This window comes from Nannobrachium achirus (genome assembly GCF_963921795.1).
Source record: "Nannobrachium achirus genome assembly, chromosome: 21".
In the NCBI taxonomy this organism is placed as follows: domain Eukaryota; kingdom Metazoa; phylum Chordata; class Actinopteri; order Myctophiformes; family Myctophidae; genus Nannobrachium; species Nannobrachium achirus.
Genome location: NC_137828.1, coordinates 21,367,206 through 21,384,488, shown reverse-complemented (window position 1 = coordinate 21,384,488; position 17,283 = coordinate 21,367,206). Strand labels below are relative to the sequence as shown.

The following is a 17,283-nucleotide window of genomic DNA, read 5'->3' as shown; positions in this document are numbered from 1 at the left end:
TCCCTCTCAACCCCTTCTTTTCTCCGCTGCCCCACCCCACCCCACGCCACCCCTCCCTCCCCCTCTCTCCAGGTTTCGGAGGCACCAACATGTCAGGCTTTAACTTTAGCAACAATCCAGGCATCAACGCCTCAGCGGGCCTCACTTTTGGGGTGTCCAACCCCCCAGCTACGGGCTTCGGTGCCGGCGGACCCCTGCTCCAGCTCAAGAAACCCCCCGTGGGCAACAAGAGGGGCAAAAGATAGAAGACCCCCATGGATGGATTGGTGGAGCCCTCTGGTCTAATAGGCTCTGTGCACATTAGTAACTCTGAGAATATAACAAATTGTACCATATGTACATTCTCAGAGTTACGGGGGTCCTTGAAATAAAACCGTTGAGAAACACAGGGCCATTACCTTCTGGAAAACTGGGACTACAGATATGCACAGAGCCAAATGGCTCTGGTTTTCTCTGGAATATTGAACTTGGTCTCGCCCAAAGCATACTGGCCGCTAAAATCATCTTGAATCATAAGCCAACAAAAAGAACAAATTGGATCTTAAGACGGTGGTGTAATGGCAACGTTTTGAGGCAATGCTAATTGGTAGTTTAACATCATAAGGGATTTCACGTTTGTTCAGTAGAGTCCACCATGTTATCCCTATAGATTCCCTCCCAGTCCTCAGTGACTGCAGAATGTAGTTAATTATCTAAAGTCCTACAAATAATTGCTCATGTATAATCACTTTATCTGTTGCTAGATTTTCTTTGAATATTCTCCAGTTAGACCTTGGACAATGAACATTTCTTTTATGTCTTGTTTCTGAATATGCTTTGAAAATGAAAGTAAGAGAGTGGTTCTAGACTGGCAGAGGAATTTTGGAGGTTTAGACTCTTGAAATAGATAAAGTTTACTACTTTTTTTTTTCTTCTTTTTTTCCCCTCTTTAACTCTACCAAAGGTGAAATATCAGATGTAATACAAGGGGAACATTTTGGGTGTAGTGGATACAAGCAAACTGGTTGTACCATTTGCTGTCATTGTCAAATGGCACAAAAATCAATAGTCTCAGAGTTTAAGGGGCAAAAGTATCCTGTGAGGTAAACCAGTGCTTTTCAAACGATTTTATTTAAGTCCATTTGGTTCAATTTGTACACTCTTTGAGTTGCAGACCTTTAAGGGTCGATTTGGTTCCATGTGTACACTCAAATTTACAGACCTTCAAGGGTCCTTTTGGAACCCTGAGAGTCCCTGAACCCCACTTTGAGAACCACTGAAGTAAACAATTATCCTGAAATGCATCCCGCTTTAGTTGCCTAAGCATTGTGTGTGCGCATCACAAAGGTGTCGCACCGCCGCACTGCTTTTTTAACAAACAGACTTGAGTAAGTTATAAAGTGGAAGCGGTTTTAGTTCTATCTGCTTTCGTTTGGCTGTTGTGCAAGACTAATTTGTTTTGCACTTAAAAGGTAGGATAAGTGATCTTTTTTGGTTAATTATTTTGTTCTTTTTCCTAAGAGGTTAAAGCTCTATTTTGATAGTAATCATTGCGCGTGCGCGCGCGCGCGCGTGCGTGTGTTCGTTCAGTAACAGGGGTCTCCCCCGCTCTTTAATGAATATAAATGATTAGGTGGATTCAAACTTCAACCAATCAGGAAAGAGTTTATCAGCTCACATGTTATAGTGTTCCAGTTGTGTCTACTCATTCCTTTGTGTCAACACTTCTAATTTAATGTGTTTATACTTGTACCCCATGTGAGTTCTCTCTCCTGATTGGATAGAATTGCTATCCCGACTTGAACATATATTTGTTTCTATTCACTAAATAGCTGGCAAACAGGGGAGACCTCTGTTACTGAACACTCAATGATTAGTATCAGAATATAGAACTATTAAACACTTTTTTTTTAACAAAAAACCTTTACCTGTCCCGATGTGTCAGGCAAGATCAGTTGATCCCAGAATAGCAATTGCATGCATTTCATATGATGGTGGTTTTAATGCCCGATCGGTGTGTGCAGAGAATAGGTCGAAATCTACCGTAGGTGCATATTTGATTCTAGATTGTCTTTTTTTTTTTTATATATTGGCAGGAGAGAGTATGCAGGGCAAGTTTTGGGGCGGGCGGCACCATTTTATTTTTATATCAAGTTTAGAAACATGCTGAATTTGGGAAGGGTAAATGGGACGAGCACATTTGGGGATAGTCCATTACCATATCCACGTAACCTGTGTTGTTTTTCATAGTATCCGTCCAGCATCATTATTGAAATGCTTTTTTTGTTTTTTTCCTTCAAGCAAGAGAACACTTGTAGAGCTTTTGGTTATGTAGTTGGCTTTATGATGTAACGTCCAATTGGCGAGATAATTATGTCGCTCTGTTGCGGAGTTGATTAGAAATAAATAACATCTCAATTACTTTCATTGTACGATGAAATGTTTCTCAAAGTCACTCTTAGCACATTGAAAACAAGTGTGATTCTGACAACTAATGTATAACATCACAAAACCCAGTATGGAGTTTGTTTTAAAGAAAATATTAAAACTTAATGTTGATTTTACTGTTTGAAGATCCGGGTCTGGATCCGTGGATACAGTCTGGGTCTTTTTGATTGCTACTTCCTTGATCCTTTTCTTTTTAAATTAAAAACAAACTGTTCTGGGTTTTGTGAGCTTATACATTGTCAAAATCTGATTTGTTTGCATTCATTTATGTGCTAAAAGAGTTTTGAGACTTTGAGAGTTGTTTAATCAATCGTACAATGCAAGTAGCCCAAATGAGGAGCCAATTCTGGATAGTTTTTGTATTATTAATTTCAACTCGCCAGTTGGACTTGTTACGTCATGCCAACACAACGCAAGCCTCTAACAGTGTCCTACTGCTTTAAGCATTTTCTATTCTCCTATGAATAAGTGTACACGTGTAAGAAGTAGGAACATGTTTCAGTGTGTCCTACATGGCTACCATTACATAGTTGAATCTGAAAGGGATTTAACCAGGCGATATTTCTGTATGTTCTACGTACCCAGCGTTGTGTGTGTGCTAGGACAGATTTGCACTTGCCAGTGTGTGTGTGTATGAACTGACTGCGTGTGAATGTGCATGATGTGTGTGCGTGTTGTAAGTACATAAGTAGTGAGAAATGCTCCAATTTACTAATGTTTGGGGATACAATGGTTCTTGTATGCTTTTGGAATTGTACACACGTCTTTTCTTTTTCTGTTACCAATACTGGTAGTTGTATTTTTATTTTCTATTACTCAGTCTGTGTAAACCTGTATTTTCAAAGAGCTGTTTAATAATAAAATCCTTAAGATATACTGTGTGTGTGTGTGTGTGTGTGTGTGTGTGTGTGTGTGTGTGTGTGTGTGTGTGTGTGTGTGTGTGTGTGTGTGTGTGTGTGTGTGTGTGTGTGTGTGTGTGTGTGTGTGTGTGTGTGTGTGTGTGTGTGTGTGTGTGTGTGTGTGTGTGTGTGTGTGTGTGTGTGTGTGAGTGAGTGAGTGAAACCTGTCTGGCGTAACTCGCAGCAAACTGAAGCCACAGTGTGAGGTCAAATGCCATGATACATAAAACACCTTTCTTTCCCTTTTTTTGAATGGTGTCAACTGCTCCAACAAATGACAGTGTGTGTGTGTTTCCATATGTCTGTCTGTCTGTAGGGCCTATCAGAATGACTTCAACAGCTGCAGGTGACCTACAGCATAACTTGACCTGCCTTCAAGTGGTGCACACACACAGATAAACATCAGCACGACACACACACACCACTCAGCCCTTCAGGTTGCATCTAATCTATGACCATGGCTGACCGCTCACTTCACACTTTTATCTTTGCTTTAATGGAATGCCCAAAATGAAGAGTCCTGTGGTGTGATTTAGGGCAGCAGTGGCTCAGGAGGTAGAGTGGCTTTCGACCTATAATAGGCTATACGTAAATGCATCATTTACCATTAATGTGTGTACATGCATTGTTGTAGAAAAACTAAAACAAGTGTCTATACTTTAGACACAAATTAATCCGATTTTAGACCAAACCTAAGGCCTAAGTTTGGTCTAAAATCTGATTAATGTCTCAGAAATAAAAGGAGAGAATAGGCCTACAAAAAAATGAAGCCCCTTGGCTAATCAATCCACATTAGTAGCACCTTTGTAAATCTGCATATTATCATTACTCTGTGATCAAATTTTAACCCCAGTGAACCCCTAATTAATGTTAAGTGTGTGCAGCTGAGCTCATTATGTCTCTGTGCGTGCGTGCCTTGTTGCTAGGCAACACAGCTGTGTTGACAAACATCGGTTGCTGTGCCAACTCTAGCGTTTCATTCCAGTACTATATACTGCTTCAGCACTGTCTCTAAACAACAACTCAGGTAACATTACAGCTTCCTATTGATAATACGATTTCTGACAATGGCTTGTTTGACTCCATAGTTGTAAAATGATAGGCTATTGCTAGTGGAGTTCTCCCTAACACTATGGACCAGAGCTAGCTGGTTTCCATAGAGATAACATTGAATTACCAAGCTAAACTTTAGCTATAAAGCTCCCTATGTGAATGAGGCATAAGGCTATGTTTAATATACAGCATTGCTGTATTGACATAGCATTAACATTTACCCCACAAAAAATAGATATATTTTCAGAAATGTTGAGATGGGTTTTTAACTGTGTTTATACTGCGATTGTTGTTTCCCTGATTTCTTGAGGTAATTAGGCTATAAAGGCAAGAGCAGTTAACTGCACTTTGGGATAAAATAGGCTTTAAGTGTTTCAATTGGCTAGCTAATTGTTTTTTATAGGCTAAGTGATATTACAGTAATTAGATATGTTAATGAGGTGATTGTTTTTCTCCCAAAATCATGAAGGTTTCATGTGTCCACAAATGTAGTTACTGCACTTTGGCTTTGGGGCCCAAATAAATTATCACCAAGTGTCCTTTGGGTTTTGATTGCATTCTCCAATCATAATCCAGCGGCAGAGGTCAGGATGTGAGTGTTCTTGAGCAGTGGTTCTCAAGGTGGGGTCCTGGGACCCCCAGGGGTCCTTGAGGGGGGTTACCGGGGGTCCCGGGCACAATCAGTTAAAGGGATTATGTTCATCCCAAAACGACTTTTTTCCCATCAATTACTCACCCCATGGAGACTTGAATTTGTGGATATCTTTCGTTTTTTTGTAACATTCCTAAGCCAATAATTTGAGGAGACTCTTTGTGTCTCCATAGGAAACCACTGCTGGTCATCAAATTATTGCTTAGGATCGGTTGGTAGGCCTATGTTGATTTTTTTGTACCACGACTAGCGAGAATTAAAAAAAATAATTCGAATTATTAGGAAAACATAATGTTTGTAGTTTGTTGCAGTCTTCGGCAGCCGGTCTTCCTCTTTCCGGTTTAGGTCAGACCGGATCACACAGCCTGTTTAAAAGCTATTCCAGGCTTTCCTCCTTGGTGGAAAGACTGGTGATGTGAGGTTAGGGGTTCCTCCTTGGTGGAAAGACTGGTGATGCCAGGTTAGGGGTCGCCATAGCGCATCACTTGTTAACACTTATGTTGCAATGATTTTTTCTCTTCAATGTCTCGCGTTGCCATGGTTACCATAGACTTCCATGTAATTGTTCAAGTGTGTAAAAAGTGCACGCCCATGCCTAGATGATGCACCACGTGTGTAGATGCTGTTCACGGCTTTCAAACAAAAAAATCCGCTTGGAAATCCGTTCAGGCATTCATGATTTATCAGCCATTATGTTTTCTTCAGATGTAAACAAACATGGCTGCCATGTTTGAAAGAATGGGTTGGTATGGGGGTTAAACATGCAATTTCGCGATCGCGATCATGCCTAATACATTTCTGGAGGTCCAAAAAAAAATTGAAAAAAAAAAATTTGAATTTTTTTTTTTTTTTTTTTTTCAAAAACGGCCCAAACTCGGGAAACTCGGGGTTGGCACAGCACTAGTACCAATACAAACTCGGGAAACTCGGGGTTGGCACCATATGTGTTAACATCTGTTTTTGTTTTCGGTATCGTCCTTAGTCACTCCAGCCTCCTTGGCCTTCCGCTTCTCTTACCTGAGCTTCTTCAGCATCCTTCTCCCAATGTACCCCTCATCCAGGCACGTGCACACATAGACATCAAAGGGGGCTTGAGCCCCTGCCCTTTTATCTGTCTGTAAAAAGTGTCCTCTCCAGATCATGAATGCAGTTTTTACTATGGTGAAAGAAACGCAAATGCCTCCTTTCCATGCCATAACTGAAGGCAGCATTCAAGAGAATTGCCTTGTCCAAACTCCTTGTCCAAAGGAATTGCCCTCTATGTGTAGATGCCATACCTTACTCCACATCTCCAGTATTGACTTGATTATGCTTAGTTCAGTGTGGTATCAAGCACTGAACATAGCAGACCTCCAAGCTCACATCGCAGCGCGACGCGTTGTGAGCTTGGAGGTCTGCTATTTTCGATATTTCCACCAAAAAGGCCCTTTTAGAAATTTCAGCCCCTGCCTCTCTAACATTCTCTGCACGTCCCTGCCCTCACCCACCCCCCCCCCCCCCCCCTCTGCACATGTCCAAACCATCTCAACCCCACCTCTCTTGTTTACTCCCCACACCTGCTAACCTGGGCTGACCCTCTGACGTAGTCATTTCTGATCTTGTCACGCCACAAGGAGAATCGTACACTAGCATCCTCAATTCTGACAGCTCCTACGCCTCCTGTCTTTTCCTCTGTGTCAGGGGCGTCACACCAAATTCTGGGCCCTGGGTACAAGGATTCACTGCGGGCCCCCCATGAATGTTAACTATTGAAAAATAGCAGATATACAAGCTCACAGCGCGGCACCGAGTGCCGCGCTGTGAGCTTGTAGATCTGCTATTTTTGAAAAATCGTGAAGATGTGTGCAAGAAACCTATGTCAAGGACCCCCAAGATGATATGTATTTGACCACGGACACCGATCTCAAAATATTTAGTTCCAGGGACCCCCAGAAGCAAAATTTGAGTTAGAAATGTTCGCTTAAAAAATACATATATTCAATTCGATTTTCACACATTTTCACAACTTTATAAAAATAGCAGATCTACAAGCTCGCAGCGCGGCACTGTGAGCTTGTATATCTGCTATTTTTCAATAGATAAAGTTATTAGGGCCCCTCCACCTTGGGCCCCAGTAACTCAGTCCCACTTTCCTACCCCTTGTGACGCCCCTGCTCTGTGTATCTATTTTGTTTTTCTTCTTTTTTTTTTTTTCATTTTAGTTTCTTTTGCAGAGCAATGCCTCTTCCAGACACAATGTACTGTGCCCAGCAAATCAACATTCCGCCGGAGCTGCCAGACATGCTCAAACAGTTCACCAAGGCAGCCATCAGAACCCAGCCCCGCGACGTGCTGCTATGGTGTGCAGCGTGAGTAGCAATCTCTTGCTTCTTGCTGTCGGGGGCGATTCTATGTGCTGTCTATAAATTCACACAATTACTGCATGTGTGCGTGCATGAGTGCGTCACCAGCATATAAGGACAACCGCCTGACCGATCGACTTGGAACTTGGTCGTAGGGCTGTCACGATATGACGTTTTTCATGAGGATTAATTGTCACTCAAATAATTGGCGATTAACGATTTAATTGTGTATTTGTCGTTGATAATTAAATTTTTGTTTGGCTTTTAGGCTTTGAAGTTGCATATGGTAGATATGACACATAACCTAAATATACAAATACATTACTGACATATTTGACAACTTACTACTTAAAAATAACATTGATAGTGTAAATAGCCGATCTACAAGTTCACAACGCGCCGCTATACGACCCGTTGTGAGCTTGTAGATCTGCTATTTACACTATTTCTGACATTTTTCAACATTCACGATTATGACGATTATGACAAAATAATTGCGATAATGTCAAATAATCACGATTAGACGATTATTATGTAATAATTGTGACAGCCCTACTTGGTCGTATGGGCGGATCTCCAAAAAAGTGTTATAAATCTGCTAATCCTCACATATGGGGTGCCCTGATGTCTTCAATATGACATCCTATTACTGACGCCTTGGCCGGTCTAGACTCCATATTTTGCCAAGCCTCACACAAACTCCTTTGGCATAGATGGGGCTCAGGCAGATGGATCCCTGCTCTGAGTATCTGACATCACTGTGATGTCACAGTGATCTGTCTGCCTTTTATGCCCTTATATGGAGATCCTTGCTCTTAGGATCTGACATCACTGTGATGTTACATGTGATGTCACAGTGGTGTGTCAGGGGAACCACAGTGTCCAGCATTATAGACAGAGATACGGTCAAGCTGTGACTGTTCACATACTAAACTGCGACCTACGGTCACAATTATTACTATCATAACTATAATACACTATAATAGATTATAATAGTGGTTATAACACAATAGAATCTATTATCATCATGTATTACAACTATATCCTGGTGGTCTAAATGAAAAATCAGTGAGTGATCAGTCATTATGATGTGTTTGGCCCAGCTCAGACCTACTCTGTATTGGATACTTTTTAGTACCACGTTTAGTACCACTTTCACACCACTCAACCCAGGTCCTTGTAGTGGAAAACCTGGCACAAGTGGGCGGTGTGGAGTGGTGTGGTGTTGGGCCATGTCAGTCAGTGGAAAAGGGGCTTAAGTGGGGTGGTGCATGCATTCACAACTTACATGGTTCTCGATGTGTTTCCCTCCCGAGAAGGCCGGTGCCCTATGGGCAACAATCTAGTGTTATTTTAATTTAATCTCAGGTTCTTACATTTTGTCATAAACCGTCTCGAGACTAGAATGGAGTATAATACAGGAAACTTAAAAGGCCTTTCACCCAAGCAGCTGTCATCTTGCCACTGACTGGCTGTAATTGGTTCCCGGGGGGCTTCATTTGCTGCGCCGCTTAAACTCATCTGTCTCTCCTCCACAAGGTCTGAGCACGCTCAGTGCTGCATGAAACTTCGCAGGACGAAGAACCCTTATATCGTCGTTGTCGGGTGGAAACCTTGTATGTCCAAAACTGTTCGTTTTGTAGTTATCATTTAAAAAAAATTAACTAAACTAGTGAAAACAGCAGATCTACGAGCACACAACGCCTCGCGGTTTTCACTACTTTTGTGTGACGGCCTTGTATGATGAAGCAAGGGCTTTATGTGAAACTTGGAGATACGAGGTTTCTGCCCGACAGTGACGATATGGTTGGTTATCAGCGGTGGACAGTAAACCAAGTATACTTACTTGAGTACTCTGCTAGAGCACATATTTTTAGTGTTTGTGTTTTACTAGAGTATTCATATTTTTGGACGCTTAAGAGTTCCACTTCAAAACCATTCAGAGACTGAATCCACTACTTTGTAAACTTGACCTTTGGCTCGGCACTTGGTCTGCTCTTTTTTTCCCCTGTTCACCAAACCTCTTCGAAATAATGGAAATAGCCAATCTACAAGATCATAACGCCTCACAAAATGAGATGCATTGAGAGCTTGAAGATCTGCTGTTATCGCTCTTTGTGTGATAATGCACTTTAGTACTTTAACTCTAGTACAGTTGACTGAGCAGCCTGTTGTTGTTTTGACCAGGAGTATCTACAGCAGGGGTCTTCAACGTTTTCAGGCTAAGGACCCCTTAGTTGAGAGAGAGGTGAAGCAGGGACCCCCACAACCTTGTCATAGGTTTCATTGTTTGACAGCACAATCATCAGTGTATTTTGGATTCATGTCAATTTGTGTTTTAAGATATTTATCCACTTGAACCGTCAATACTTAATTAACTTGACCTTTCACTCTGTAGTTAGTGTGCTCTTTTCCCCCCCTACACCAAAGCTCTTTGCCAAAGATAGCCGATCTACAAGCTACAACGTGTTGTAAGCTTGTAGATCTGCTATTTTTGGCTAAAGTTCTCAGAATATGGAAGCTGCGGTTCAAGTGGTTAATATAAAAAGGATTTAAAAAAAAGTTTCTATCACTCAAAGATTTGGAGGACCCCCTGTAGTAACTCTGGGGACCCCCTAGGGGTCCCAGACGCCCTGTTGAAGACCCCTGATCTACAGTATACTAGTACTGTATGTGGGACAAATGGACCCATAGGGCGTAGGTTAATTCCATTTGTACACTCTCAGAGTTATAGACCTGTTATGGTCATTCAGGCCTCTTTGTGTTTCTGATAATATTATTGTCCACTCATTTTGTCCGTAGGTTGTCACAATTATTACATAATCGTCTAATCGCAATTATTTGAGGTAATCGCAATTATTTTGCATAATCTTCATAATCGTTTCCATGTTGAGAAATGTTAATATAGTTTCAAACACTTTTAAAAAGTAGTGGAAATAGCCGATCTACAAGCTCACAATGCGTCGCAGCAAGTTGTCAAATATGTCAGTAATTTATTTGTATATTTAGGTTGTGTCATAATTGCCATGTGCAACTTCAAAGCCTAAAAACCAAACAGAAATGTGATTGTCAACAATAAAAACACAATTAAATCGTTAATTGCAGTTATCTGAGTGACAATTAATCGCCATGTAAAATGTCACAATCGTGACAACCCTATTTGTCCGTGACTTTGCCCACCACTGCACATGAGACGGCGAAAAGCACGTCCTCCTTGAGGACAATAAATGCCATCTAATCTCATCTCTTAGCTGTATGAGGGGAGATGACATTATCCAATGTGCTGTCCCCATTATACCACCTACATTCTGCTGTCTCATACATTGATAGCTCTGAAGTGAGATCATGATTGAATTGTGTGTGCGTGCGTGTGTGCGTGATATCTTTAAGTTGTGAAGGATATCACTTTCAGTAACTCAAGGCAATGAAGGCATGATACCAGATTATAAGATATTTTTTTTGAATGTTGCCAAAACCAGTACTGCAGTACTGCACCTTAATACGTTCAGTATGGAACAAGTGTCAGCAAGGCTTAAAGTTGGATACGTTGTTTCTTTTGACATTTTTGAGAGGCGTTTTAAGTTGATTTGATACAGGAATAAGCCGTATAATAATAATAATAATAATAATAATAATAATATAAACTTGATTTGTACAGCACTTTTCAAAGTGTGTGTGTGTGTGTGTGTGTGTGTGTGTGTGTGTGTGTGTGTGTGTGTGTGTGTGTGTGTGTGTGTGTGTGTGTGTGTGTGTGTGTGTGTGTGTGTGTGTGTGTGTGTGTGTGTGTGTGTGTGTGTGTGTGTGTGTGTGGTCTATACAGATATTTCCATGCTCTGGCCAAAGGAGAGACTCTGCCAGTCAAAGACAGGCTGGAGATGCACATGGCCACCCAGAAGACAGACACAGGGCTGACCCCGGGTCTGCTCAAGGTTCTTCACAAGCAGGTAGTCACCAGCAGGGGGCAGACCATACACACTGACCTGAGGCATGGTGGCACAAGGCTTTCTGTCATCACTTAAAGCTATACTGTGTAAGTTGCTCAACTAGTGGTCAGTAGCGTCCGCGTCTTTCGGCCGTTTTTCGCCGCGGACCGGGCCTCACACCCCCGCGTCACCCCCGCGTCTGCCTCCACCTCGCCGAGATCTATCTTTGGAGGGGTCCCTGGTTCCTGTGCGTTCAGGCATTCCGGAGAAACGGAGTGTTTCACCCGAATATGGATAGAGACACACGGGCGCCTACAAATATGGCCGCCCTATTGTGATAGCTAGCGACCCCACTTCAAGATGCGCTGTGATTGGCCGGCAGTGTATAACCCTCGCTGTGATTGGCCGGTAGTGTATGATGACGTCTTTTGCCGGGAAATCCCGCCCCTGTCACTGCTAGAGAAGCTGAAAATAACGGAGTGGGTGTTCTAAAACTTTAGCGATTTAAGAGTTAGGACAATTTTAAGATTTGTTTTATAAAAAAAGTTACATGGTATAACTTTAAAGCAGTAGTTCTCAACCTTTTCAAGGCCACGACCCCAACACAATTAATCATATTTTAACTGGGGACCCCCCCACCCTGACGACCTAACAGTTGAGGATATAATAATTTGATTAAGCAATTTGAAAAATACTCTCTACAAGCTTGTAGATCTGCTATTTTCAAATGATTTTGACAAATTCTGACAGAAACTCTCTCCCTCTCTCTCTCTCTCTCTCTCTCTCTCTCTCTCTCTCTCTCTCTCTCTCTCTCTCTCTCTCTCTCTCCCTCCCTCCCTCTCCCCGTCTCTCAGCTGTCTCCAAGGCACATAGACATGTCCATGCCAAGCCAGACATGCAGCAGAGAGGAGCTCCAGCAGAGATGGAAGGGTTTGTGTCTGCCAGAGGATCAGCTGCAAAGCCTGCTCTCCCTTGGTGACTTCACCTCAGACATCGACTGGATGCAGTTCTTTGCTCTGGGCTGCAGCGCTCTAGGAGGGGTGAGATGATGTTCTGACGTGGGCAACAGAAGGTCCCAGGTTCGATTCCCAGCCCGGGCAATGTGTCACTGAGCAAGTCACACTTAACTCATTCTATGCCAGGCCCGATAGTCCCGAGATTATTTCAATGTCTTTCCCTGCCAGGCCCGATAGTCCCGAGAATTTCCCGTTTTTTCAAAAAGAAAAATTGACCCCAAAAAATGTAGTAGGCATGATAGCAATCGCGAAATTGCATGTTTAACCCCCATAGCAACCCCATCTTTCAAACATGGCAGCCATCTTTGTTTACATTTTAGGAAAACATAATGGCTGCTATCTCATGAATGCCTGAACGGATTTCCATTTGGATTTTTTTGTTTGAAAGCTGTGAGCAATGTGGACACACGTGGTGCATTATCTAGGCATGGGTGTGCATGATCTGTGCACTATGAATTTAGGGTGACCATACGTCCTCTTTTGCCCGGACATGTCCTCTTTTAGGGGGCTGTCCGGTCTGTCCGGGGGGGTTTTATAAATTCCTTCAAATGTCCGGGGTTTCGCGCATATCAGCGTTAAATCATGGGCATTTACAATGCACGTTCAGTGGTTCGTTTGTAAACACACTGTGATAGACGGATTTCCACCCCAAACCCCGGAACGTGTATTTTTCATACTACTCTGTCTCCGCTGCGATCCCTGCCTCCCTCCCTCAGTCTCGTTCAGATGCAGCGTTGCTGTTCAGATCAGACTCAGAGCTCGGCAGCTCGCGGTGCGCAGAGCCGATTCAGCCGAACGATAGCACTGCAAACGCAATTAATGCCGATACACTGATGAAATGCACGAAAAGTACCAGTGTTTTCGTCTTGGTGACCAAATGAGAGGCAGAGCGTTCAGTTTGCATTAAAGCTGGCACTTCTGTGTCCATTCCATCACAACTAAAGGTATTTAGACACTGCAGTACAAGACAGTCTGTGCAAGGTGAGAGCTCTTCTGCTAACTATTACAGAATATTTTGTACAACCTTGTAAAGCTGAAGATACGGTGGTTTGAAGAAACCAATAGAGATATTTTATTTAGTTTCTTTGTAATACAAAGCTGAACGTTCATACAGGAGTCAAGAGCACTTTAAATCAGTGGATCTGTAAAGGGTCAATTTGGAACCCCCTAAAAAATAAATACATAACTAATAATATTAGTGGTATAGGGCAGTGGTTCTCAACCTGTGGGTCGGGACCATGGGGGGGTCCCCAAATTATTTTGAGGGGTCCCCAGATGATTAACTTAATGTGCAACATTGTTTTATCACTTAACAGTATGAGGTATATGCACATTTCTAATGTGATAATTTAGTTTCTTTTTAGTACCTTTTAGTACCTCTAAAATGACAAATTAAACAAATATTAGAGGCAGAAATTGTGAAAATAGCCGATCTACCAAGCATGTAGATCTGCTATTTTCTCAATAGAACCATATACAAAATACTCGTCAGGGTGGAGGGGTCTCCTGTTTAAATATGATTATTTTGGGCTAATATAGCCTATATATAAATATGTGCGTGCGTGCGCGCGCGTGCGTGTTGTATGCCGGGTAGAGTGTCCTCTTTTTGGGGATTCAGAATATGGTCACCCTATATGAATTACATGGAAGTCTATGGAGACAGGGGCATATGAGAGTACAAAGGTATTGTTAAATGGCAGGGTATGTGTTAAAGGAGTAGGTCACCCCTAAAATGACTTTATTTCTATTGATTACTCATGCCATAGAGACTTGAGTTTAATAACATATAGATATATTTTTTATTTTTTATTTGTCGCATTACTAAGACAAAAATTAGTAAATTTACCCCCATTGATTCCGGATGGGGACCCAAATGCATGGCACTGGATGGGGAAACCGTCAGGGTAAGTTTACCATAATCAATTTTTTGTCATAGGAATGCGACAAAAAACAAAAATATTATTGAACTCAAGTCTCTATGGCGTGAGTAATCAATAGAAAAAAAGTCATTTGGTGGCTGAGCTACTCCTTTAAACCCCAAAGCAGTGGTTTTCAACCAGTGGTCCGGGGACCACCAGTGCTCCGTTTTGCATGCCAAAATAAGGAAACCAGGTTAAAAGTAGAACTGCACTAGATGTGCAGCAAGTTACTGATTTAGAGACTGTTGCATGATTTGACCACAGGAGGGCAGTCATGTTTCATCTTGACACAACCAGTGTTTTGTAATGTATTTTATTTATGTATTATTTCAAACCTTCATCGCTGTTGTCGGGGGAGAAACAGTTACTTTCCAAGAGGATCAAAGGTAGTTGTTAACACATTTTATTGGTTCGGTATATTTAAAAAAAACATACACTTAACCACTTTTAACACATTTATTTAAAAAAAAAAAAAGTCAAGATATAGCAGATCTCCATGCTCACATTATGATGTGATGTGTCGTTGGCTTGTAGATCTGCCATTGTGTGTGTGTGTGTGTGTGTGTGTGTGTGTGTGTGTGTGTGTGTGTGTGTGTGTGTGTGTGTGTGTGTGTGTGTGTGTGTGTGTGTGTGTGTGTGTGTGTGTGTGCATGCGTGCGTGCGGTCTCAGAGCATCCAGAGTGCACTGAAGGTCGCCTGTGAGATCCTGACGGAGGATGAGGAGGGGGGTGCGGCGCGGATCCCCTTCACCAGCTTCGTTACCCTCTACACCTTCCTGGCCCGGGTGGACGGGGACATCCCACAGGAGCACGTCCAGGACGTCCTCAGCACCCTGCAACTCACGGCGTAGGTGTCTCTAAAGGGGAACACACACCGGACGCGGAGGCGGCGCCGTCAAAAAATACAGCCCCATTATTTTCAATGAACTAACCCACACCGGCGGCGTCAGACGCGCAGCCGCGTGTCTGCCGCGCCGATACACCGCTGTTCTATTTTTCCAGCGTTGCCGCACGGTGAACATGTTCTCCCATGGTTCTCCCCACCGAGGGAAATGGATGTGCTGTGTGGCAGCGCGCCGCATCCAGTTGGGGTTACCGCGGGGCACTTCACGTGCGTCGATACCGCAACGCGACGCTGCGCAGCCGCCCGCGTCCTGTGTGTGCTCCCCTTTACAAGCAGTGGTGGGAAGAGTGCCGCGCTGCGCTGCGAGCTTGTAGATCTGCTATATATTTTTTTTTAATCGTGATTTTATTTTTTGCAAGTCTTTTGAAATATATATTTATATAAGCGAACATTTATAACTCAAATATTTGCTTATGGGTGGTCCCTGGAACAACATATTTTGAGATGGGGGTCCGTGACCAAACACATGTAATTTTGGGGGTCCTTGACATGAAAAAGTTTGAGAACCACTGATTTAGAAGAAGGATTAAGAAGACATTAATAGACTCGGGTAAAAGAAATTCAAAGTTCACGATTTTTCAAAAATAGCAGATCTAAAAGCTTTTATATCTGCTATTTTTAAGCATAAAATAATGTTTAATGTGGTTCAAATCTATCTATTATTGTCGAAATGTACTCAAAGTAGGCCTAGCAAAAGTAGTTTTTTTTTAATCTACAAAGTAACAAGCTACTTTTTTTTCCACAAATAATTGCAGTGGAGTAAAAGTACAATATTTCTCAGCCTTTTGAATTTCCAGGACCCCCAGTTTGATATGCGTTAGGCCAGTGGTTCCCAAACCTTTTAGCCCAAAGACCCAAAAGAGAGATTTGATGTCTCCCCGGCACCCAGACTATTGATCTACAAGCTCACAACGCATCGCAATGCGACGATCAACGTGAAACTGAAGATTGACTTCCATTATTCTAAATGGAGGTGTCACCTAAACCTAACCTAAACCCTAACCCTAACCTCAGTGGGGGTATTTCTGAATGGGGATGTTTCTAAGTGGGGGTGTTTCTGAATGGAGATGTTTCTAAGTGGGGGTGTTTCTGAATGGAGGTCTGCCTCCGAAACGGTGCACATTGGGCTGAAACCTCTGCCTCAAATTTCACATCTGCCACCAGGAGGCCACTTTCTTGATATTATTCCTACAGATTTTATGCAAACATCATGCACATTGGTACACATTATCTCTATAGCAGGGGTCTTCAACAGGGGGTCTGGGACCCCTAGGGGGTCCTCAGAGTTACTACGGGGGGTCCTCCAAATCTTTGAGTGATAGAAAGTTTTATTTTTCTACTTTTTATATTAACCACTTGAACCCTAGTGTCCATATTCTGCGAACTTTAGCCAAAAATAGCAGATCTACAAGCTCACAACGCCTCGCAGCGAGTGAGCTTGTAGATCGGCTATTTTCGGCAAAGAGCTTTGGTGTTGAGGGGAAAAGGTTTATTAAGTATTGACGGTTCAAGTGGTTAAATATATGAAAACACAAATTGACATGAATCCAAAATAAACTAATGATCGTGCTGTCAAACAATGAAACTATATGGAATCTATGATAAGGTTGTGGGGGTCCCCGCTTCATCTCTCTCTCAACTAAGGGGTCCTTGGCCTGAAAACGTTGAAGACCACTGCTCTATAGTAATGTGATCATGACGGCTGTGTCATATTCTTCATATTCCATCCTGCTTGGCTAAGATTGGCGTCTAGAGTTTGCAGGAGTGGTTGTACAAAATGCCTCAAATCATGAACGCCACGAAATGGCATCAAGAAATGCCACCTTTTCACATTGGCCTATTAAAGCGCCAACTGGAAGCAGACCCAAAATGGATTCTGACTATAGCACTATAACAAGCCACTTAACACCAATAACCATACAATTGGCTGTAACAGGAAGGAGGAAAGCTCATCTCGTACCATGCGCTGAGCTGTGCACACCATCGAGAGCGGTGAGGCACTTGTGCTCTAATGTGGGCGATGCGTCATGTGAGTGCCATCAGGGGTGTCACAAGGGGGGGGGGGGGGGGGGGGAAGTGGGACTGAGTAACTAGGGCCCAAGGTGGAGGTGGCCTTAATTATTTTACACTTTAGCTATTGAGAAATAGC

The 17,283-nt window shown here is 42.6% G+C and overlaps 2 protein-coding genes across 9 annotated transcripts in view; both read left to right on the top strand.

The window, feature by feature from the left end:
• Positions 1 to 3,266, top strand: part of nup58 (nucleoporin 58) — a 40,703-nt gene extending 37,437 nt beyond the window's left edge. For all 8 annotated transcript variants that reach the window (XM_080752289.1, XM_080752285.1, XM_080752283.1 and 5 more), the window contains one exon: positions 73 to 3,266. In XM_080752289.1, coding sequence (XP_080608415.1) covers positions 73 to 245 — 173 coding nt within the window. In that variant the 3' untranslated portion in view covers positions 246 to 3,266. The remainder of the gene's footprint in view (positions 1 to 72) is intronic.
• A 3,982-nt stretch (positions 3,267 to 7,248) lies between these two features.
• The window catches only part of ropn1l (rhophilin associated tail protein 1-like), a gene marked incomplete at both ends in the record, with an annotated part of 19,127 nt that continues 9,092 nt past the window's right edge, over positions 7,249 to 17,283 (top strand). The window contains 4 exons of the mRNA XM_080751677.1: positions 7,249 to 7,379; positions 11,194 to 11,317; positions 12,151 to 12,336; positions 14,902 to 15,077. Of these exons, the coding sequence (XP_080607803.1) occupies positions 7,249 to 7,379; positions 11,194 to 11,317; positions 12,151 to 12,336; positions 14,902 to 15,077 (617 nt within the window). The remainder of the gene's footprint in view (positions 7,380 to 11,193; positions 11,318 to 12,150; positions 12,337 to 14,901; positions 15,078 to 17,283) is intronic.